General features: G+C 44.6%; 1 protein-coding gene across 4 annotated transcripts; it reads left to right on the forward strand.

Moving 5' to 3' along the window:
* Positions 1 to 16,142: 16,142 nt before the first annotated feature.
* PRXL2C (peroxiredoxin like 2C) lies at positions 16,143 to 24,322 on the forward strand. 4 transcript variants are annotated; one of them, XR_012645544.1, is made up of 7 exons: positions 16,143 to 16,468; positions 18,029 to 18,097; positions 20,435 to 20,488; positions 20,884 to 20,986; positions 21,655 to 21,718; positions 21,898 to 22,029; positions 23,022 to 23,160. XR_012645544.1 is itself a non-coding variant. In XM_074994165.1 (6 exons), the coding sequence occupies exons 1-6, from the start codon at positions 16,274 to 16,276 to the stop codon at positions 21,977 to 21,979; spliced, it is 567 nt and encodes a 188-aa protein (XP_074850266.1). In that variant the 5' UTR covers positions 16,143 to 16,273; the 3' UTR covers positions 21,980 to 22,124. The 4 variants fall into 4 exon arrangements, 3 of the variants coding, with proteins under 3 accessions (XP_074850266.1, XP_074850265.1, XP_074850267.1); XM_074994165.1 differs by lacking the exon at positions 23,022 to 23,160 and having other exon boundaries at positions 21,898 to 22,124; XM_074994166.1 differs by lacking the exon at positions 21,655 to 21,718 and having other exon boundaries at positions 16,268 to 16,468; positions 23,022 to 24,319.
* The last annotated feature ends 408 nt before the right edge of the window (positions 24,323 to 24,730 follow it).

Below are 24,730 nucleotides of genomic sequence, written 5' to 3' on the forward strand. Positions count from 1 at the left end.
GATATAGTCCAAAGGAAAGGATAACCTCTACGTCTGGTACCAGCTCAGCTGCAGGAGTTGCCGGGACAGTGCCAGAAGTTGACACAGAACGGCCTTAGGACTCCCTTCCAGATTTTCTGTCAGGGTTTACTCCCTTAGCCTTACTCCTTCCCAGGATAACCCACAAGGCAGTGGGGCGTCTTCCTCCGCCTTCACAGGAGTTGTCGATTTGAAGCACCACACCTCCTGGTCCACCATTGAGACTGTGCATGAGAAGGGAGAAGGAACAAGTCCCTCCATAAGGTTGGTGTGTGACACAGACCAGACCCGCCTCACTGTGTTTCGCCTGCGAGCTGACGCTGTTGCCCGGGGGATGGTGTCACTGTAATTCACAACAGCTGCTAGGAGCCAACAGTGGGAGTTGAGTGGTGGGTGAGGACCAGTGCTTCCATCCGCCTGAAAACGCGCAGCTGCTGGAGAGTCAAAGGTACTACCTCTACCACAGACATCCCATATCCACCACACAGAAGGGACACAAAAGTGAAAACTACACTGTTTATAGTCCTAGGCTAAGCACACTCAAGCAGACACGTAATCAAGAAAGTTAATGGGACAACATATTTTATTCATTTTCATTAGGCAATATAGAAATCTTGGCTAGGTCTACACAGCCTCGGTCTTCAACCCCACTGCCGACAGAGCTATGCTAATCAGAATTTTTTCAGGGATAAGGGACTAGCAAAAGAGGGGAGGTTAGCTGGCAGAGGCACATCCACATGGCCTCTGTACTGCCATCACCCCGCTCTGCTGCAGCGAGATTTCGTGAGGCTATACTAATTAGCCGCATGAGTATGCAAATAGGAAGCCAGCTGCAATTTCCAGAAACCTGATTAGCATAGCTCTGCTGGCAGTGGGGCTAAAGACTGTGGCCGTGTAGACATAACCATAGAGTTACACAGATCTGTAGTCCTTAAAGGTTTAAAAAAAATCCCTCTTACACTGAGTACTGGCAAAAATTCCACTGACTACAGTGAGAGCGGTACTGGATCCTAAATTAATCCCGCAGCAAAGACAGGACAGGAGACACCTATTATATTAAACTACATTTTGAAAAGTCTTTTTCAAATCACTGATCTATGCTAAAGTTAGCAAAAGCTTATGATCTCGAACTATTTTACTGTACAATTCACTGGCCTCAGGAAAAAAGAATTCCTAAACCACAGCCAAGCATCATAACTCCTATGACTAATTGAGCCTGACTGATTCCACTACTAATTACACCCGCCTCTCCTTTATAGACAGAAGATAGGAATATGAACAAAGTAGAAACATTATTTTCTGTGGTATGCATTTTCAGTGTAGCCACAGGCAACAGAGTATTGAGAGATAGCTGGCTTCAGATTACTTTGCTGTGAGGAAAATACTTTCTCTGTACTGAAAATAATTACAATGCTTAACCTTTTCAGAAATGTATTATGTGTTTGAACAATCGGAAACCAATATAGGAGCATTAAGTAACAGGACTAAATTCCAGCCAAAGTATGTCACAGCCAATTTCCTTTTATTCTCATGCTTCATCTCATAATCCTTTCATTTAGCTTACACTACAATGTAAATGTTAAGAATATTTAGTTTATTATCTAAAATTCTTTATTGTTAACAACACACGACAGACTCTTCTGTCACTTTGTGTTTGTGTTATTTCCTCATGCTTTCTCTGCATTTTGTCTATTAAAATAACTTCTTCTTGGGGGGCTCGTTTTTTTATAATTCTTTAAGGTGTCATACATATTAGAGTGGCACTATATTAAAAAAGTGAAAAGATTTCTGAAGATATAATTCACTAGTTTCCTTGATTCAACAGCATCTTCTACGTTACATCTTGCTGGACACCTCCACTTCTTGTTTTAAAAACATGTGGGCTATGTCTACACTACAACAATCTTTCGAAAGAAGTTCTTCCAGAAGATCTTGTCCAAAAATACTTCTTTTGAAAAAGCACGTCCACACACAAAAAAGGAGATTAAAAAATCAATCTGCTTTTTTGAAAGAATGGGCCAGGGATCGAAAAGTTTGGTGCCATGAGGACAGCTCATTCAAAAAAAGGGCACCTGGGGCCTCTACACATTTTTTTTTCTGAAATAATTTTTGGAAAAAGGTGCTCTTCCTCAACTGGGAGAGGAAGAGGGCCACCAGAAAAAGATTTAATATCAAAAGAACCTTTAAAGAAAAATACTTTAACCATTTTTAAATAATTTGTGTAAAGGAGGAGATGACTACTTCAGATAATTCTTTTCATATATAAATACTCTTGTATGGGCTAGTCATGTAGCCCTTATTCTCAGGACCAGTCCCAAATAAATCAATGAAATAAGAAAGAAACTCACAGAAATAAAGGTTGCAAGTTCAAATTGCTTATCTGGAAATTCTTCGGCATGGACTAAAAATGTAGCATCTCCCCAGGGATACGGAAAAAAAAACTATATCAAGAGATAAGAATAATTTCTATCTGGGAGAGAGAGAGACGAAGCAGTTAGCTGCTAAGTGACCTTTTCAAGGATACAGCTGCCTCCCTTTGCCAGTTTTAAAGGGTCAGACTCCAGAACAGCATGCTTGCAAGAACCTCCTATAACTGCACAACAAGGAATTGTTAGTAGGAACAGAAAATCATAAGGGGAGAATCACTTGAAAAAGATATTATGATATGATGATGTGCATCTACAGTGGGAAGTATTTTGTTATCGTAATTTCAGAAATGATAATGCCATGTTTATTTGGAACACTTGTCAGTAACACCATATCAAATTTTCTAGCAACAGCAGCTGTAGGTTTTTTCTTTCATGTAATTGCTTTGCCTGATTTTTTTAAAGACACTGGTAACCCAAGTCACGTAACTGTTACTAAGAGGATTACTTTCATTTTTAGTATGAGATGATATTTTTATATCTAGGATTCCTGATGCAGATCCACAGTTATTAAAACATTTACCCCCCCAAACTTAGGTGCATTAGTCTTCGTTAGGTACTTAAGTTCCAGTTTTGACTTTACTGGGAGCCACAAAATTCCCACTGACCCTTGCAGGGGCCTAAATTCCACTTGGCTCTGAAGTATTCAAGGTGAAAGTTTCTTAGCTGCCTATGTATCTGCCTTTGTGCATATGTATAGCTGCTTCCTTCTAGGGCTGTGTCTACACTACAAGATAAAATCGAATTTAAAGGACTTAGCTCGATATTAAAATGTCACTGTATTCACAGTTAATACTATTAACTCGATCTATTGAGCCATAATACCAATAACAAAATGTTGATATTATGGGACAGGTATAGCCTCAATTTTGAATTTAAAATCTCAATTAAAGGCTTGTGTGAAAGCACCATGTCCTTAATTCAAATTTATTAGCCTCCAGAAATGTCTCGTATGTATACCAGAAAGCTCTGCACTGACCCTCCTTGTATGGCCACTTCCTTGTATGATGTCTTCTGTCCAGGTGCGCAGGAAGACGGTTACAAGAAGCCAATGAATTTTTGAATGAATTTGAATTTGAACTAAAATTTGAATTGGAATTCAGCAGCTCCCAGCCCTGCAAATATAAAGGGTGCCCATTGTGACAAACCACTTGACTGTCCCTAAAAGATCCTGCGCTTCCAGGTGGCTCCTTGTGGGCCTCAGAGACTTACGGAGGGCCCCTCCGTTGCCCTGGGACTTCCTGAAGGCGAGGGTCTGGTTTGGTCTGGTCTCCACTCTGAACACCTCCAGCCTTGTTCTCTCTGGGCCTCACGCCCCACCCCTCCTGCTTCCTGGGGAAAGCCTTTTATAGAAGAGCCTGAGGGACTTCATTAGTCCCAGGTGCTTCCTCTCCAGCCTGTTGCTAGCTGGCCCTGATGAGCCCAGCTGCCTATGCAGCCTGCAGGACTGCGCTGTCTGGTAACTTACAAAGGGAACAAAAAGGGGTTCCTCCAATGCCCAAAATGTTCTTCCCCCAGGCACCTGTCGGCTGCAGACTGTGATCTGCCACACCATTATGAAAAAATCCCTTTGCCCATCACATCACACCACATTAGTAACCATCGCATCGCATTGGTAGCAATTGCATCGGTAGCCATCTCCTGAAATCACGAGCGCTCAGGGTAGTGATCTGCCTAGTACTCCTCAGGATCACAAGAGAGCCTCAGCATGGACCCACCAGGAGATTCTGGATCTTCTCTTAATTTGGGGAGATCAACCAGTGGTGAAGAGACTTCAGGTGACCAAGAGAAACACAGCAATCTATGATCTGATGTTGTGCGAGATGACTGCCCAAGGTTACTCCCGTGACTCAATGCAATGCTGGGTGAAGGTAAAAGAACTCTGGCAGGCCTATCAAAAAGTCTGGGAAGCCAACCAGTGGTCAGGGCAGCTCCATGGACCTGTTGCTATAATCAGCAGCTGCACATGCTTGTGGGGAGTGACCCTACCGTGGAGCCCAGTCTGAATTACAACACTTGTGGAGGCCATGGTATGGAGTTCGGGGTGAGCCCAGAAGGTGGGTGCTCCGGAGGAAGAGGGCAACAGAGAGGAAGGGGTCAATGAGCAGGGGACTGAGGAAGTTCTTCCAGACAGCCAGGAGCTCTTCACCATAGACCTGGAACTGGTCCACTACACTCTGGTCACCTCCATGCCGGTCCCCAAGCCCCCTGGCCCAAGCTGTTCAGGTGAGTATTTATTTTGCATGTTGGAAGTGGGGTTGGGGGTGGTTATAGGTGTAGGATTGTATATGGGTATAGGTATGATATGGTTCTGTGCCCCTCAGAACAGCATGTTAATATTTCTTTGGATGGAGTGCTTCTCCCTTTTGGAGATCTCCTCGAAGGCCTCATCCAGGCACTTTCGTAATTTTTTAACAAGGTTCTTGAGCAGGCCTGACTTGTTGAGGCTTCCATGGTAGCACACGTTGCCATGCCAGGCAACCAGATAGTAACCTGGTGTCATGGCACCACACAGCATTTTAGCAAATTTTCCAGGATTTTGGTCACAAAGCCCGAGCAGGTGTTCTTTGTACATATCTGTTAGTTTTAGGAATGTGATGTCTTCTTTGGGAACCTACAGAAAGCACAGGAATTTGCATCAATTTTTTTAACTTGTTTCCTGCCCCTTTACATTTGCCTGCAGCAGCCATTCCCCACCCCCCAACACAGTTTGCAGGCTCTGTGGGGCTTCTCACCTCCCATGTCCCATTCCACCCAGCATTTATTTTTATTTTTCAGGAATCCCTGGCACCACACAGCTGCCAGGCTCTGATGGGCATCCCCCCTCCCATGTCCCTTTCCACCAAGCATTTTCTTTTAATTTTCAGGACTCCCTTCAGGACCCCTGCATTTCTCTGGGTTACTTATTGTTTTACATTAGTTTTATTTTACATTGAAGCTCCCACGCATCCATCCATGTGGCTGTAATAGAACCCTTCCCCACCATCCCCTCTACGTGGCTTGATCATTGCAGAAGATAGCTCCAGGAATAGCCAAAATCTTTTTCCCTGCCCCAGGACACCCCCAGGACACCTGACCAGGATATCTGGCAGCATCCCCTGCTTTCCAACCCACCCCTTTCCCCATGAAGCAGACAATTGCTTATAGGGTACTATGTCCACAAAGAAATGTACTGGATAAATGATGGCAAATGATGTATTGTGAAAGGCACGCTTACTGTCCCATCCTTAATAAGGCTTCTGTGGCCTTCAAAAAGGCAACTTTCCCTGATAGTAGACACAGAGACCCATTCATTCCATTTCAAAGCACATTATGTGAATTGTATCTTTATTTTGACCTTCACTTTCCAGGTGCAATCCCTAGCATAGGAGATAGGAACAGAAGGAGAAAGAGGTGCAAGCAGGATGTTATCCTGAAGCATATGGAGTGGAATGAAGTAGAGCACACCAAGCTGACAAAGGACATAGCATCATAGTACAGCTCAGTAGCGTCAAAGTCAAGCTGAGCTGCAGCACAGAATGCTTGACTTCCAGCAGCAACAAGTGGCAAAGCAGAGTGAGGCTGTGGCAAAGCTCATAAAGGCAGTTATGGAGCAAACTGAGGTCCTCTGCGCTCTGCTGCAGCTGCAGAGGGACTCCCAACACAGGAGTGCAGGAGATGATACCTGCTGCCCGGAGTCCCCCGAAGAGAGGTAGCCCACCCCGTTGTCACGGTCCCCAAATGCAGGGAGGGAGCGCAAGGATAGCCTGCCACTCCAGCTCCAAGGGCCACTGCAAAAGGCTATTCAAGCACCTTTGAGAAGCCTTTTTTTCCCAGCCACTTACACTTGTCCTCCCCCCAAAAATAAATTTATTCCTTTGTAATTATATGGAGATATACATATCTCATAGAGCTGGAAGAGACCTTGAGAGGTCATTGAGTCCAGTCCCCTGCACTCTCAGCAGGACCAAGCACTATACCTGACAGGTTTTTTTTAAATCTATTTGACCCAGAACCCTAAATGGCCTCCTTAAGGATTGAACTCACCACCTAGGTTTAAAAGGCCCCTGCTCTGCCTTTAAGCTCACTGTGATTTTGGGACACAGAGGAGTGGTAGGGAACACAAATCACAGAGGGGGTTGGGGAAGGGTTGAAGGCACAGCTGCCCATTGATACTCCCTGTTCCACAGCAGACGCACAGCTGACAGAACTGGGCAGGTTGGGAAAGGGCTGAAGGCACATGCAGCTGATGGAAGCAGGTGGTTTGGGGAAGGGCTGAAGGCACAGCTGCCCTCAGATACTCTCAGGGCCACAGTGGACGTGTGGCACAAGGCACCAGAATGGGTTGGAGGAGGGCTGAAGGCACAGCTGCCCACTGATACTTCCTGGTCTGCAGCAGACATGCAGCTGATGGAACAGGGCAGGGTGGGGGAGGGCTGAAGGCACAGCTGCCCACTGATACTTCCTGGTCCGCAGCAGATGTGCGGCACAGGGAACCAGGCAAGGTTGCGGGGAAGGAAAAAGGTACAGCTGCCCACCACGTGCATTCTACGTACTACAACTTAACCCCCTCCCACCAAGTAAGAGCATTCATTCACCAAGACACGATATGATTTATTGGAATTGTCAGAGAACTACATTGGTAGCATACTCGTTACAGATCATTCATGAAGCTATGTTTTCAAGCATCCCTTATTGCTGCTGCCTCAGCATGGTTACTGGTGGGTGGTTGTGTAGGTGGTTCCGAGAAAGTCCTGCCTGTGGCCTCAGCTTTGGAATTCCAGATTGACAGGGAAGTCTCCTACCTGGATTCATATATGTTGTGCAAAATAGTGCATGCTGTAATCACAGTGGGGACACTAATTTCAGAAAGGTCCAAATGGGTCAATAAGCATTCCATCACCATTCTGCACCTGCTGAGTCTGGTGCTCTGAAATCTGGGACAGTGCTTTGCATTCTGGGATTCAAACATGAAACGCCCACAAGCAACCTGGGCTAAGGCACTGTGGGATAGGTACCCATAATGCAATGCTCACACTGTTGAACTTGCACAGGGCAATGGGGATGTGGAAAGTCAACACGGAGAAAAGGTGGGCTGAATTTCAAGAAGCTTTGTAGACACTTAATTTGAATTCATAATGAGGTTAAAAATTGAATTTATTAAAAACCAAATTTGTCTTGTAGTGTAGATACAGCCTTGGTGCCTGATCTCCCTGCCTAAACATCAGAATTATTCACAAACCAGGCAAAGATAAACCTTTGATCATCTAAATAACATGCATGGCGCTGCCTGGTATGCATGCTCAGAGGCTGCCCTGATGAAATTTCAGCTATCACAAGAGAAAAAGACAGTTTTGCAAACCACCTTGTAACTTTTAGCTCAGCAATTAGAGCATTTGCCTGGTATGTGGGAAACCTAAATTAAATTTCCCCCTCTTTGCCTGTGGGGGAAAAAGGATTTGATCAATGGTTTCCCACACCTCATAAGTGGTGCTCCTGAATCACAGTCAAGCATGCTAATTAGTCAACTAAAAGCTACACACCACCACCACTGGCGTTTTGTTGTGGAGTGAGAAAGGTATTTCACTCATTCCTTCAAGAAACACTTTAGCCAGCTAACTCCAGAAGACAGGTTTGCATTCATGGATTGCTAAACAGAAATAGGTGCCTTATGCAGCTTGGAGTTTATATGCCGATATCTGAGACAGTGGCATGACAGACCCTTCTTGTTCACATCTCCCATTGACTCCTTGCTGTGACTTAAGTGGCTCCTCATTTAGCACGCTGACTTTTGTGGATCAGATTCTCAAGCACCAGTCTCTCCCCATTTGTTGCACAAGGAGTGTAGGTGCCTAACTCAGTTTTATGGGTTGCAGTGGTTTCCCTGTGATTTTAGAAGCTATGAGGCTTACTGTTGCAATGCCCAAGTCCCTTCATGGACACCAAACCTCTTCTGTTCGACTGAGAAGTAAACTTATCGACTATTTCTGGAGTCTGGGCTATATAACATCAAGTTGATGCAAGGCAGCTTACATCAACCTAGTTGTGGACATATTTACACTTAGACGTCACTCCCACTGAGATAACTGCCTTACTATCCTATCTTAATATCACCTCCCTGAGTGGCATGGAGTCAAGGTCAATGTAGTTAGGTTGACACAAAGCCAGCACAGACACTTTGTTACTTAGATCAACTGATCTTGGTCTCCAGGAGCTTTCCCACAGTGCTTCACCTGATCACTTTGCTCACGGTCGTGCATGGTACTGCCCAGGGACCAGATGACCGGGCACCTGCCCCTCCCCTATGAAGTCCCACAGATTTTTTAGATTACTTCTCCTGGTTGCCCAGCTTGGTGGGCAGACCTAGAAGCTCTCTATTGTTCTGTGGCACTGCCCAGCTGATCATACTGGCTACAGGCTGTGGATGCACATCTTCCTGAAGTACACAAGAGGTGCTGGGTCTGTGGGAAAGAGCAGCTGTACACGGAACAATGTGAACACAAGGAGTAAGGGGCCAGCAATTGGAGGGGCCAGAGCCTCTCGGTAGCCCAGGCCACTAGTGGGAGGGGCCTGGTGCCTGCATCAGCAGTCAAGCCTCTCACCAGCACTGATGAGGGAAAGCCAAATAATGCGACCCTAGCCCGTTCCACTCCCTTGGCTATGTATCTCTGGGGAGGAGGTGGGACCGCCTCCTGCATTCACCAGTGGGAAGTAGAGCTATGTGGCCAGGAGCAGAGGAAGCAGAGCAGGCTGGAGACCAAGACATTCTACTTCCCCTGCTACTGGATCCAGGACTTCTTGCTCGTCCTGGGGCCATGTTGCCCAGGGGTGGGAGCTTAGGGGAAGAGGCAGGTCAGGGTGGGGAAAGGGTGGGAAGGGGGCAGGGCAAGGCAGGAAGAGGTGGGGCTGGAGGTGGATTGTCCTGTCCCTCCTTGGGCTAGGGGAGGCATTGGGAGCAGTTACATGGAGGCAGTCATGTGGCTCTCCTCCATCCCCATGTCCCTCCTTAGGCATTTCCCCTGGCTGTAAGCACAGCTCCAATCCAGCTCTGGAAATGCTGACATCTATGAGCAGATTGCTGGGTGAATGGAGGAGATTGACTAGAAGAGGGACCAGGAGCAGTGCCACCTGAAAACCAAGGGGTTGTGTATCAGAAGGCCAACAGTCAATCTAGTGCAAAGCCCCAGACTTGCCACTTTTACAAAGAGCTCTATGCCAGCCTTGATGGAGACCCTGTCACTCCCCTAAGAGTTCTGGTGATACTCTGCAGGAGACTGAATCACAGATTGCCTCCCTGAATAGCAAGGTGGAGGACTATGGGAAAAAGTGAACCAGGCGATCCATCTGCACAGTGAGCTGAGACACGTTTTGGATTCCACCACTCCCTACAGTGCAGAGTCCCCACAGCGCAGGTTCAGGTTGCTGAACCTGATGCAGGGGAAGAAATATCTGTTAACTAAGCAATTTGCTTGGAAATTATCAAGATGAAACCCCTAAAGTAGTAGGGCACATCAGGTGACTTACTCTTTTTTACTTAGAACAAGCAGTCCTGTAGCACCTTAGAGAATAAGCCCTCTGTGTCATTATTACTTGTTGTGTAAGATACAGTGAAACATCCAGGAGACATAAAGTTTCTACTTATTTTTCAAACTCCTCTTGAGAAATTCAGAGTGGCCCATAGGAAGCAGTTTGTTCATGTGCACTGGCAGTGCCATCAGTAGGGGAGGGTATGGGGCCCAGAACAACCCTTCCCCCTGCCCCAGACCCCACTATTCAGCCCCAGCTCACACCACTTGTTTTGGTGCTAGATGGTGGTCTGTGCACAGTGGGATACTTACTCATTGCACAACACAAGCACTCCTGGTGAGCATGCACAGCACCAACACAAGAAGCACAATGAGGATACGCACAAGAAATATAACACAGGTTGAACCTCTCTAGTTTGACACCCTCTGAGCTTGACTGGTACCAAACAAGAAAATATGCTGGATCGCGTAAGGTCAATATTGTCTAGCACATTACCAACACTTCCACTGCTTATTGGGCTCTTAGAAGACATTTAGGGGTAAACAAGAGCTAAACAACACCACAGAATGCTGTGAGTCAGGATTGGTGGCTGTAAACAAACTTTATGGGAGCCCAGGAAACTTGGCCGCACACATGATAAATGGTTGTCCATCTAACTAAAATCATGCTGGATTATGGATGTTGCCAGGAAAGTGTGCTGGACTGGAGAGGTTCAGCCTGTAATTGTGGGACCCTGTGTGATGTAGCCATCATTACCCACACCTTTCACCTCCTGACCTCCTCTGACGCCAGAGTGCATAACATTGCAGAGAACACCTTGAGAGAAGCCATGTAGAAACAGATTGCCAGAGCCCCCCCTGATGACATCGCTGTCTACCTGACTGGCTCACTCGAGGGTGAGTTCAGGAGGGACAAGGGGGGACCTGTCTTTGTTCTGGTCCCATGCCCACAATGCCATCCACAGCCATGGGAACAAGATCAGATACTGCTGGGTTTGGAGTGAGGAACAGCAGGAGATAGGCGTACTGGTCCCCCACATCACCAGTGGGGACCACACCATCATCACCCTGCCAGCCAGGACCATGATGAAGAGGGGCCTCAAGGACATCATTTGGCACCACTATGCAGAGGCCATGAAGAATAAGCCTGACCAGGGGAAGGTGGTTGAGCTAAACAGCAAGTGGGATGCCAGTAATCACTTCCTTTGCACTGGCAACTTCACTTGCTTCACTTACTGGCACTTCAAGCACGACACCCAACTGAACTGTGCCCTGCTCAATGGTTCCATGTGCCATGGTGACCGTGGCAACAACTGCAGGAGATGCAGTTACACCAATGAGACCCTGCTTCACATCTGGTGCAGTTGACAGATCCACTCCAGGGCCTAGCAACTCTGGCACAACACCATCCAGTACCGTCTCGTTGCCACCCTACCAAAAGAACTGGGCACTGTCACCATGGACTCGCCCATTCGGGGAACCAACACCCTGCTCAGACTGGACATCATCATCACTGATGAGTGGGCCAAAAAGAGCACCATAGTGTACGTTACTATCCCCTTTGAGAACTGGACAGCAGCCTTCCGAGAGGCCCAGGAGTAAAGGATTAGGAAGTACATCCCATTGGCTGGGGTTACACTGTCGAGAGCTATGCCCTGCTGGTGGGGACCCTGGGCATATGGGACCCCCACAATGAGGCAGTGCTGGAGGCCTGCAGCATCAGGCACCATTTTGCCTGCCTTATGCATCGGCTGATGGTGTTCGATGCCATCAGGTGGCCCTGGACATTCACACAAAGTATGTAATGGTCCACCTCTGGTAATGGGAGAAGTAAGCAACCTGGTTCCCCATCAACACATGCTACAGCCTCCTGTAGCCAGACATGAACCCCCCATTTGGCCTTTTTTTCTTCTCCCCCCCACCCACTGGGAGAGACAGAGAGAGAAATAAGCAGGGGAGACAGGTAGCCTTTGATGTCCTGGGAACGCAGGTGTGCTGTCTCGCCCAGCCTCTCTACTATACACAAAAACCAGACAGTGAATGGGCTAGCTAATGGCCGCCCTTCTGGCTGATCTTGGTGACTGACACGCCTTGATCAACTTCCCCAGGAAGGACAGGGAACCCCCGCCTATCACCTCCAAAGGTGCCCAATTGTCCACAATTCACAGGTGCGAATTGAGCCTTGCACCTTCCCTGGGAAACCTGGGGTTCAAAACATATTCCTCCCAATTGGCCACTTGAGACCAGGAAGAAGCGTATGTGACAAAAGGAGTACAAAGGGGCTTGGCAGACCACCCCCCCTTTGAGTTTCAATTACCTACACCTGCTGGCCAGGTCTGGAATTAACTCCCGAGACTGGGGACGCCTGGTTCGTATCTACTTCTTCCCAAGGGATTGAGAGAAAGATTCTGGGTCACACCGAATCTAGGAGGCAGGGGTAAGAATTACACCTGTATTACAGTTCTTTCCTATTGGAATTGAGGGAAAGACTCTGGTTCCACCAGGTCTAAGAGGCAGGGGTGAAAATCACACCTGCAACTTGCCTTTCTTGTGTACACATTAATTGCATTAGTTTAAGCTAGCTAGTTTGTCTAAAACTTTTCTTAAGTTAAATTGTGTTGTTTCCCCTTTTAAAAACTGGGAGTACTAACTTGTACTTTAATCATTTGTCTTAGTTAAATTGTTTCTATCTTTGTATAAATAAAAAGTAACTGTTAAAGCCTCTCTAAGTGTAATTTTCCTCTTGCTGCTGTACCCGAACTAAACACAAACCAAAGAACCCAGCCTGCCCTGGCTGCTTAGCGTAGCTGCTGGTGTGGTGTCACCCCCTTTGCCCCACCAGACCCTTAGCTGGCACCTGGGCATCGGCTCACACCTCCCAACCCACAGGCTCTCCCTCTTCATGGACATGAACTGCAACCTTTGACTAAGAGAGGACTGAGTGGTCCACCCACAAAAGAGAGGCATGGCTGGGGACTCTAACCATTTACACCCCACATGCTGTGTCTTCACACAGATGATACACCACGAGGGACTCCAGGCAACAAAGGAGACTTTGATGAGGGACACAGCCAGGGACTGCTCTTAGGGCCCTCCCTGACAGTCTATAAACTCTGGCCCTAATAAACTTTGACTGGTTGCTCACCGAGGATGGACTCAGCAGGGGCCGCATCTTTCTTTCTCTTCCCCCCCTCACTTTGTTTCCTTCCACAGGTGCTGGAGCAGATGGCCAGCATGACAGCGACTGACTGAGACTGTGACTAAAAACAGACGACTGCCGAGGGACAAGTTCAGTGACCACTACCAATGCCTTCCCTGAAAGACTCTGCTTTTCTAAAACATCACTTGGACTCTCACCAAGGATGGTGATGGCCAGAGATTTTCCCTCCCCAAAGGCTTGCTTTCCCTGAAAAGCCTTTCTTCCCTCTCTGGTAACAGAGGAGACCAACAACAGGACAGCAACTGACTGTGACTGTGACAAAGACACATGACTGACAACGGACAAGGTCAGAGATACCTCACATTGCTTTCCCTGATGGACTACTAGACTCTGCTTTTATGAAGCTTTTACTTGGACTCCCACCGAGGAGGTACACGGTCAGGGATTCAACCACTTTTCTCTGAGGCCTTGCTTCCCTCTCGGGTGACAGAGGAGACTGTGACCAGGATTTCAACGGATGACATCCAAACAGAGTGACATGAGACAACTGCCAAAGGACATGAAGGGAGACGATGAGGGACAGTATTAGTGGCTGATTGAAACCATACGGAGAAACAAGAGACTCCTACTGAGGGACATGACAGGAGACAAAGAGGAACCATGTCAGGGGAAGCATTGGCTTCCATGGCCTGATGGACTGAGCTAAACTGGAATGAGCTAATTTTTTTTTTATCTCAGTACTTACCCGCAAGAAGGGCAAATGCCTGCAATTAATATATTTACTTATGTTGACAGACCAAAAATCTATTATGGATGTTTGCCCAGGGGTTATTTAGTGGCTTACATGTAATTTTCCCAACACACGTATCTGGGGCAAGGCAGGTTATGATGTACATTTGTTAAACATTTTGTTACTGTTGTAACCCACCTCTGTGCCACAGATGACTTAGGTGTTTTTATTTTTTACACTATGCAATTTGGCTATTAATTAATTGTAAACATTCACTCAATAAAACTCGTTAATCTATTCTGTGTAGATTTTAAAATGTGTTTCAAATTTAGGACAACATAGTGAATATCAATAAAGCAAGTTGTACTTTTTAATGTTATTAACATTTCTGCATGTGGAAGATGAGGGAAAAAAGGTGTGTGCTGGCAGGGGAGTGGGGAAGGAGGAGAATCAAATCCATATTGGAATGCTCTATTGCATTTAATGAACAGGTGCTCTTAGGGAACCAGTGTGGTCCAATAGACTAGGAACTGACCTGAAGTAAATAGAACTGGATTCTGTTTTCAGTTTTGCCACTGAAGTCAACAGCACTTAAACCAATGTTTAAAGTAAAGCATATGCACTAGGGTCTCAACATTCGCGAGGGGTCTGTGTTTAGAACCTTGCAAATGTTGATTTTTTGCGGGGCCCCAGGGAAAGTGGCAGCTTCAGGCGCTCCTTCCCGGAACCCTGGGAAAGAGCAGGCTGCTGGCGCTCCTGTCTGGGGCCCCAGGGAAGTGGCCACTTGGCCGCTTGAGAATAACTGAATTTGCAAACATTAAGTTCTCAAATCGTGAGACTCTTCTGTAATTGATTATTTGCTCTATTGGGGCCTGAAGCTAAGTTTTCAAAAGTGGCTGCTTTTTAGCGAGCCTCTTTTGTGAAAACATCAGTATTAAACTTTCTCTACTACAGTCTCCTTTTGTACAAAACCCGAGATGTTTATATTACAATAGCACTTAGGAGCCTCAATCAAGGATCAGGGCCCCATGCTAAGTGCTATACTATTAGCTTCACTTGTAAAGTGCTTTGACAGCCTTTTGTGAAAACTGCTATATATTATTATTTTGTTAAATCTAAGCATTTATTATCTAATGTATACAAACTGTTAAGTGAACAGAAAAATTAAGATCTAGGTCAGAGAATGCTTTGGAAAAGGCTTTATATCACATGCCTGCCAATCACATACATCATTTTTTCACAATATTCAAGAATTGGATATGGATTTGAGATCAGAGCCAGTATACATAAAAATAACCCAAAATATTTTGGATAGTAACCTAACCTCTAAAAACTCACTTTTTGGCAAACTATGTGCAATACATGCCAAATGAACAGCAGATTCTAAAGTACCTTATGTAGACTCTAAAGTCTTTTTGATAAAAAGTTTTAACAGAACTCAATTGTTATTCCAAAGGGACAGTCAAACCGAGCCAGCTCATCATGGGCAACTATATCCCTTATGTAATCAAAGTGAGGTGACTTTGAAGGTAGCTAACTGGATTTTGTGTGTGTGTGTGTTGTTTGATGAAAGATTTTTTCATCAGACTGAACAAACTATGTATTTGAGCCATTCTGGTGATTTACACATAGGCAAGTTCATAGAATTTATCACATCTGGCTGAAATATTTTTTCCTTTTATTTCTGATAATATTTTTCTCCCCAAGGAAGTGAAATGAATATGCTGTTCCTCTTCCAACACGGTTTTCAACTATGCATGCATAACTACGCCAAAATATTTTCCTCCCCTTTAATATATGTCTTGTTTTAATGTCTATTCTGTTCAAGCTCTTTCCTGTTGCTTTTAAATCCATACACGAGAAGTCTAGTAGTACTATGGGCCTGCTTCTGCTCAAGTCAAGGCAATCGCTAACTTTTGCTTTAGTGGTGAAAAGAACATTGACTTTTCAAGAGTAGGCTGGTCACTCGCAGTATAAAACCGAAGCTCTCAAGTTTGCTCGCTTGGGCTACACTAGAAGAGAATATTACCCTAGCGTAAGGATCCCAAGCCCTGCAGTGTACACTAATGGGAGTGCAGCGTTTAGGTCACGCTGCTGAAGAACCCGGGAGTGTTTTTTCATGGTACGGGACCCAAAATATTTCCAGCCTCCTTTAGTTGCAGAGATTTCTCGGAAGCACCAGCTCGTCAGCTCCTCCTCCAATGAAGTGAAACAGCTGCTAGTGCGGCGTGCTCAGCAGCTGGCTCTGCTGCCATTGGCGGCGGGCCTGCTCGCGAAAGGAAAGCGAGATGTTGTCCTCCCACCAGCCTTAGCACTTCAACATAAGCCTCCTCTGCCGCGGCCCGCCCCTCCTGTCCGCTCCGCTCCCTCTTCCCGGGGCGGGGCCGGGCCGGGCCGGGCCGGGCTAGGCTAGCGGCCACTAGCCGATCCCGCCATGGCGAGTCTCCCCGCCGCCCCCATCACGCGGCAAATCGCCGGGAGCCGCAGCGGGGCTGGTGCGGGGCCCAGCGGCGGAGAGCCGGGGGAGCTGCGCGATGCGGCCCGGCGCGTGGTGGTGGATGGAGACGGGCAGAGGATCCCGTTCGGGGCCCTGTTCCGGGAGCACAGAGCCATCGTGGTGTTCGTGCGGGTGAGAGCGGGAGTCGCTCCCGGCCAGAAAGCGGCAGAACCGCGCAACAAACTCCGGGGCGAGGGCCGATCTCGCCCGCGCGTGAAAGAGACACGCGTCTCGCCCCGCATTGAGACAGCTTGCTGGGAAGGCCTTGTAGAGGTGTCTGTAACGCCCCGACTCCCGCGCTGGCCTTGCCCCTAGTATTGCTGTCACACGTGCAAAAAGGCCTGCTGCTCCGGTGGCCTAGGAGTGAGAGCCCACACTAGGGCCGCATCTACACAAGCAAGTTCTTTTAAAATACCATCCGTGCATCTATTCAAACAAAGCATTCTTTCTAAATTAAATCGCGTGTTTCTTTTGGCCATGTCTACACTAGCCAAAAACTTCAAAATGGCCATTTCGAAGTCCCCTTATTCCTATGAGCAGATGGGAATAAGGGGACTTTGAAGTAGCCAGGGTCCTTTCAAAAAGGAGCCCCGTCTGGACAAGCCGTGCGGCAGCGAGCCGCATCAATTTCAAAGCGCCATGGCTTCCCACATGCTAATGAGGCGCTGAATATGTATTTCAGCGCTTCATTAGTAAACTTCGAAATGGTCATTTGCATGGGAATTTTGAAGTTTTTGGCTAGTGTAGATGTAGCTTTTGAAAGCGCTCTTCCGCTCCTGTGTCAGGAAGAGTGCCTCCTTTCCAAAGCTTCTTTAGAAAAAAACCTGTGTAGATGTTCCATGGGCTTTTTCCCTCTCATGGCACCTGATCCCTGGCCCATTCTTTTGAAAGAGCAGCGGCTGTGCGGACGCTCTTTTTTGAAAGAGAAGATCAATCTTTTAGTCTGCCTTTTTGGCTGTGGCCACACTAGCCTCTCCTTTCGGAGGGGCTATGGTAATGTGGCACTTTGGGATAGGCTAATGAGGTGCTGCCAGAATATGCAGTGCCTTATTAGCATAATGGCAGCTGTGTGCACTTCAAAACTCCTGGTTTCGAAACACATGCCGCCCGTGAAGCTGGGGGCCTTTCAAAATGACCCGCCTGATTTTGAAAGTCTCTTCTTCCCAAAACAAGATGGGGGAAAAAGGGGCTTTTGAAATCAGGGGGCATTTTGAGAGGGCCCCGGCTACACGGGCAGTGTGCATTTCGAAACCGGCAGTTTCAAAGTGTGCGTGGCTGCCATCATGCTAATTAGGTGCTGCATATTCATGGCAACATTTTATTAGCATATTCCAAAGTGACATATTACCATAGCCCTCCCAAAAGGAGGGGTTAGTGTGGCCACGGCCTTTGTGTGTGGATGTGCTCTTTCGAAGGAAGTTTTTTGGGAAGAGATCTTCTGGAAGGTCTTCTTTCAAAAGATAGCTGTAGTATAGTCGTAGCCTATGGGCCCAGTGCCCTTACACCTCCATAAAACTTGGATCCCCAAGTGAATTTGGCAGCTGGCCTCTCTAAGTGCTACTCTTGTCTGCTTCTAGTTCCTAAGTCTTCCAGCAAGGTCCCTCAGGTTCTGTCTGAAATTCCATTCTTGCTTAATTGACATGCCACTGTATTAGTTTCTGACATTTCCTCCTATCTCTGTTGCCTTCTCAGCATTTCTTATGTTACACCTGTAAAGAATATGTAGAAGATCTGGCAAAAATTCCTAAGAATTTGTTACAAGTAAGTCAGATAACCTTCACCTGTGTTGGCATGTGTTTTTGAGGGAGAGGAGTAGCAGGGTTCACCTATAATTGTAATTCCTTGCATGAGGTTTGGTGACCGCTAGTCTCCACTGGGGTTAGCCTTTTCACAGACTGCAATTACTCTGGTATCATTCCCCTGAAGAACTTCAGAAGAATTTGTTGCACCATACATCATGACGTCTTGCTATTTGCATTGTTTGGGGTGTTCTGCTTTCCTCTCAAAAACTAGGTACCCAGCTCGTCAGGTAGCTAAGTACCTAGGTTGGTAAGTAGGGCATAAAAAGGTGTTTCACCTGCTAAATTAAAAAGCTCAGTCTTCCTCTTTCTGTTATGCTGTGCTGACTGAAGCTATGCCACATTTTGATCCCAGCCTCAGCATATGGCTGGTGAGAGTGGCTGAGATTCTCAGACAACAAACTCCAGTTGGAACAGGACCTTGAGGACTTTTAAAGTGAAACTTGGTGCACTTTCACTTTGGCCACAAAATAAGCTTTCGCTAAAGCCTTGAATTAATCATATTTAACTGGGGTTTTTAAAATACTAACTGCTCAGATAAAACTGTCAATATATTATAGTCTTCCCTATTTTCACGACTAATTACAACATCTGTGGAATGACTTGTTTTGTCAACCAGCTAAGCTATTCAAATTGTTAATGGAAGGAGTGCAGACGTAGAAGATATTAATAACTCTTAATTCCATGAGCAACTTGTTTTAACGCATTACTGAGTGAAAGGAATCTAAATAAATTAATTAACATTATTGGCCAAGGTTTTAGACAAAATTCCCAATGTTGCACGTGCAAAAAATGTACCTAACAATGCATGTGACTGTATTTTGCATACCGAAATCTGTATTTGTGCCTGCAAATTAAGTGGACACTCTGATCTGCAAATTCCCCAGGTGCAAATACATGAATGTGAATTCCCGCAAGTAAAAAATCGCAAGGAGTTTTGTGGCCAGCTGAAAACTTAATCCTGTAGATGCAACAGAAGATAAAACAGAATTATCTGTAGGTTTAAAAAAGCTACCTACAGGATTACTTTTCAAAAAAGTAATGAAATTGCAACCTTGTTAACATAGGTATTGACATTGAGAAATATTTCTTCCAGATGTTTAAGCAGCTGTTGACTAATACTTTTTTGTGTTCTGTGATCCCAGATCACTAAGATAAAATGCAGATATTTCACTTATTATTTTGCTGTTATGCATATAGAACCTAGTCCTTATTACAGTAAAAGCTCTGTTACTTGCATAGGCACCAACTTCCCCTCTTGCTGGCGATGCTCAACCCTTCTGTCCCCCTACCACCGCACACCACCCCTTCTCCCAAGCTCCTGCCCTGCCTCTTCTGTGCTTCTACCTCAGTCTGTGCCACCTCAGACCTTGCCCCCTCTCGTAACTAAGCTGTGGCCCTGCTTCTCCCCCTCCCTCTTGGAGCATCCCAAACATCACAAAACAGCTGTTTTGCAGTGGGCAGGAGTTGCTAGAGGCAAAATGAGGAGTTGGTTAGTGGGGTTGCCATCAAGTGAGAGGTGCTGGGGTTAGAGGGAAGGTTGGCTGCTGGTGGGTGATGATTTTTCTCCATGAGTGCTTCAGCCGGGAGCACCCACGGAGTCGGCATCTGGTTATCCAGCATGTTGGGTATGCCAGTTAATTGAATATTCTTGTTAACTGAGAGTTGCACTTTACCAGTGGAAACCATTTTTCAAAGATTTAGAATACAAAAAAATGAATAAAAGATAAAATGGTATACAGGTACTCACCGATCCAACACTAGAATGGCACTGCAGAGGAGTTGGTTTCTTGAAGCACTTAGTTGTATATATAGGTTACGTTTTCTTTATCATAAATACTTCTGACGCTACATATCGCTATGGGCAGTGCATGGTGTACATCCAAATCATTAAAAATACACTTCACATTAAAACTATACTGAACATAGCTTAATCTTTGATGACTCAGAAGGCACTTCAGGAGTTTGTAGTGCCTCACGTCATCATTATCCACATCAACTGTCATTGTAGACACAGAAACTATAGGTGATTAGGCTGAATCTGTAATGACTCTGTGACACCCTGGAAGCTACTTGTTTCCATAAATCCTTGAGTTCAGCTTGATTACTTGTTTTCTACGTTTTACATAAAAGCAGAGTGCAAACTATGCGATTACATAATGTGCTGGGCAGTGTGCAAGTTCCAGTTACTAGACTGATGATTTGTATTGGGAGATATCAGAAATAATGGTTAGTTGAGTGCTGGCTAACAGAGATTTTACTGTAATAGTTTTTACATCTATATTCTGTATTTTACTAGGATGCAGAAGTGAGACTGATAGTTATTGGACAGTCATCTTACCATCACATTAAGGTAAATAAAACACACAGTAAGGTAAATTATATTGTATCATGCTTGTAACATGGTCATATAGTTAATTAGGGATTGGTTGTCAGAATCATTTATATTAATTGACTTCAGAAGGAGCTATGGATGCACACTAGCACTTAAAAACAGGACCTTTATTACTTCTCATGAAGCAGTTCTTACTGCAGTATATTGGAGAAGATTTTATCTTCCAGTCATGCACATTTTGTTCAAACAGAGCTACCAATGATTTCAGTAAACTTTTGTTTGAATCAGAATTTCATGATTTGGTCCCTAGTGTTGTTTGGGCTTACTATGAAGAATTCAGTATTTTCGTAAGTTATTTTTAACTAAACATTCAAATTTAATATAGTTATTTTATGCATGTATCTGTCTTGCAGCCATTTTGCAGTTTGACAGGGTATCACCATGAAATCTATGTTGATCCAGAGAGGGAGATTTATAAAATACTTGGCATGAAAAGAGGTGAAGCAGCCACCTCAGGTAGGAAGCACTTCCTTCTCTTGTCAGAAAGCTTCATTTAAAATGCTCTGTTGGCATAACAGTAATAGATGAACGTACATGCTCAATGTGCTATGCTACAACACAATGCTAAATGCTTCACTATATTATACTAACGGAGTTTTCTGATCTTTGGAAGAGGCTCAGTAGAGGTCTGATCGTGCTCTCACTAAGTTCTGTGGTGCAGGATAAAGCTCTAATTTTAAGATCTGACTATAATCTGGTGCACTACATTTAAATTGCCAGAAGCTCTCACAAAAGCAGAGAAGGCCAGAAGCCAGCAGGCAACATGAAGTCCAACATCACTAGAACAAGCTATAGATTATTAGTTTTAGGACAGAAGAGAAATGAACCTGTTAAATCTGTTAATGCCTAGTCTTAGTATTGTATCCAGTAATGGGGAAATACAGATGCTTTTTGCCCAATATTGATCTCACCCTATTCATGCACAGGTGTACCTTCATTTATTTTGGCAGTTACACCTGATTTACGTAGGTGCAAATGAGATTGGAATCAGGACCTTATTATAATGCAGTTGACTTCCTTTATGTAGTAGACTTCCCTTATTCAGTAAATTGCCAGATGCTGGGATTGGATGATAAGGGATGGATTGCTTGATAATTGCCTTGTTCTTTTCATTCCCTTTGAAGCATCTGTCATTAGCCACTCTCTGAAGACAGGATGCAGGGCTATACGGACCACTGATCTGACCTAGTATGTCTGTTTTGCTTTGTTGTCTGATGTACCAGTTGTAAAGAACTGTATGTGTCTAAGGAATAATATTTTGTTGTTATCCAGATTTCTGTTATGACTCTAATGATATTATCTAGTAATATTTTAAGATACTTTAAATAAAATGTATTTCGTTGTAACATATCCTCTTAATGTTTTAGTGCACAGCCCGCATGTAAAATCAAACATGCTGTCAGGAAGTATCAGAAGCATATGGAGAGCAATGACTGGCCCAGTTTTTGATTTTCAGGGAGATCCAGCTCAGCAGGGGGGCACTTTGATTGTGGGGCCAGGTAAGCCTGTCTATTTTTATTTTAAAATAATCTGCCCCCCCACTCCCTTAGCAGTTTCTTATTATATTTGCAAGAGGCTCTCTTCCTCCCTACTAGAGCTCTGAGGATTCCCAAAGAGAATTATTGTTTTGTGCTTGCTTATGGTTCTGTTATGTAAAGAAGGTCTGTAACTGTCACTGCATAGTTCCAACTCGTGCTTTTTTTGTTTTTGTTTTTAAAAAAAAAAAGAGAGGGAGAGAGAGAAACCCCGCCCCCTCTCTCCTGCCTGCCAGGGTTCCCATGGCTGGGGCTGCTGGTGGGGCTCTGTGCCCCTGCTGGCTCCCCGCTGTAGGGCTGCCAGAGACCCCTGCTTCCCCATCTGGGTCCCCAGGGCTGGACCCACCAGTGAAGCTTTGCACCTCAGCTGACTCCCAGTCTCACATTGCTGGGGTTCCCCTGGCCCCAGTCAGATCCCCAGGGCTGGATCTGCCAGTGAAGCTCTGCGCTCTGGTTGGCTCCCAGCCATGGGTTGCTGAGGTGCCAGTACGGCGTATCAGCCTGTACTGTCACAAAAAAAGCACTGGTTCCAACCTTACAATGATAGTACAAAGACCTAAACTGTTCCTATTGAAGTTTATGAGAGTTTTGCCTTTAACTTCATTAGACTGGACCTCAGTTTTGTTTGTGAGGTCTTGGCACTCTGGTAATTTTATTATTAATAGTAAAGAAAGCAACAAGACACAAAAGGTGGTTATCATGATAAGATAATTTCCTTGAGGTACTAGGAAGGAGAAAAGTACAGGTCTAATCTGACTGTCTCTTATGCCTTGTTGCTATAATATTTTTTAAATGATGAAAAATATATATTCTGTGGTTAAAAACAGAAAGTTATGTAAATTCATGTAATTTTAGAGCAATTGTTGGAAAATCAGGATGCTTCCTTAATCCCATTAGCTGCTTATAATAAAGCAGTATTTTATTAAATTACCATTTGTATTATCATTCTTTTCTAGGTAGCACAGTCCACTTTGTGCATCTTGATAACAATAGGTTGGATCATGTTCCCATTAACACAGTTTTGCAGCTTGCAGGAGTTAAAGCTGTAAATTTTACAAATAAACATCAAATTATTGACATTTGACTTGCTGGGAAAAATGGTTTACAAATTATACTTGATACAAGAAAACAAAAATACTTTGAAGAATTCCCATGGATATCATATTTTATGTCCTTATGTAAAAAAGCAGATAATATGTACTGGATCACCAAACACTAAGTCAATTGCATTGTACTGAGGATGCAGATGAACACGCACTTTCAACATATGGAAGAAAGCAGTAGTTAAGACCTGACTTGCCTTTCCACAAAATAATTCTATTTGCTCTTTTTTCTATCTCAAAATATTCTTGCTATAGCAGTTTTAAAAATTTTGACTGAACGTGGAACACTAAGCAACTTGAAAACAAAATTCAATAACTTGCTTTTTCACAAGGAAACCTTGGGATTTTTTCCATTACTAGGTTGTGTATTTTTTTGCCAGTGGTGGCTTGAAGTTTTAAGCATTATGTGAACTTTATTAAATAAACTATCTAACAGACAAACAGAAAAGTGTCAACATTAGGCATCTGACACAGTATTAGGCCTATTTCTCTATTTGGCTTTAAAGAGATATAACAAAAATGGTTCTGTAGTTCTAAATAAATGTTTGAATTACAAGATCCATTGTTTGCAATTACTTTTTTCCTGGTTTGCCACATTTAAATGGTAGCTTTTTAAAAGCAAGGCAGTGGTGGTTTTAAATACATTCCCAATAAGACTATCAGTATTAAATAGGCTAAATTTAGGGTCTAAAGTGGATAACACTATTTCCTTAAGGAGGGCAAAATTTCCATTCGTACATGCAGCAGTAGGTCCTTACTAAAATATCACTGGTTATTTCCATCAAAGCAGTAGAGGTAGTAACACAATAGCATTTATCACATGGATGTTTAGAATCTTCCTACATCTGCTTATTTTGAAAATCTATTGCTTTTCTTCATATAAATCATGTTCTTTTTAATCTGTTAAACACATTTTATCTATTTAAAAATGAAACTGCAAATTATTTGAAAGGAAATGTGTACTCATTCTCCCCTGCAATTTTTGAACTCTGGTATCTGCTGTAAATTGCTCCAGTTCATGCATATCTTACATATCACATGCGAAATTCAGCCTGTTCCTCAGTCCAGTAAGGTTGTTGTCTGTCCTAGAATAAACTCTTTGGAGTTCTGTCCATTCACATAAGTGTGAAATTAAGCAAACTGATTCTGGCCTGCAGGCTGCGTGTTGGATACCTTTTGCTAAAGCTATCTAGGGACTTATCAGACAATCAGTGTAAAGTGCCCCCGCAGTCCCAGGAGCCATCTTGGCAACAAGGGGAACATTAGGCAGTAAGAATGCTCCATTCAAATCCCCTTTTCTCCAGCAGCATTCTGTACTGCCAGCCAACAGAATTTCTGTGCCACCCAGGGATTCTGCTTCTGGGTTTCCAGATGTTAATAGCAGCTGTTGCAGACTTGGGAATTGGATCTTATATGTGCTTATCAAAGACACTTCTTCCTATCTTATGTGTGATACTTTGATTATTATTAGCAGACAAAAGGTTTGGTTATGCACTAACTCTGTCTGTGAGGGGTACATCTTTAAAGATGCCATGATGCAGCATCTAATCAATTTTGTGCCT

Source organism: Carettochelys insculpta, chromosome 5 (genome assembly GCF_033958435.1).
Source record: "Carettochelys insculpta isolate YL-2023 chromosome 5, ASM3395843v1, whole genome shotgun sequence".
Taxonomy (NCBI): domain Eukaryota; kingdom Metazoa; phylum Chordata; order Testudines; family Carettochelyidae; genus Carettochelys; species Carettochelys insculpta.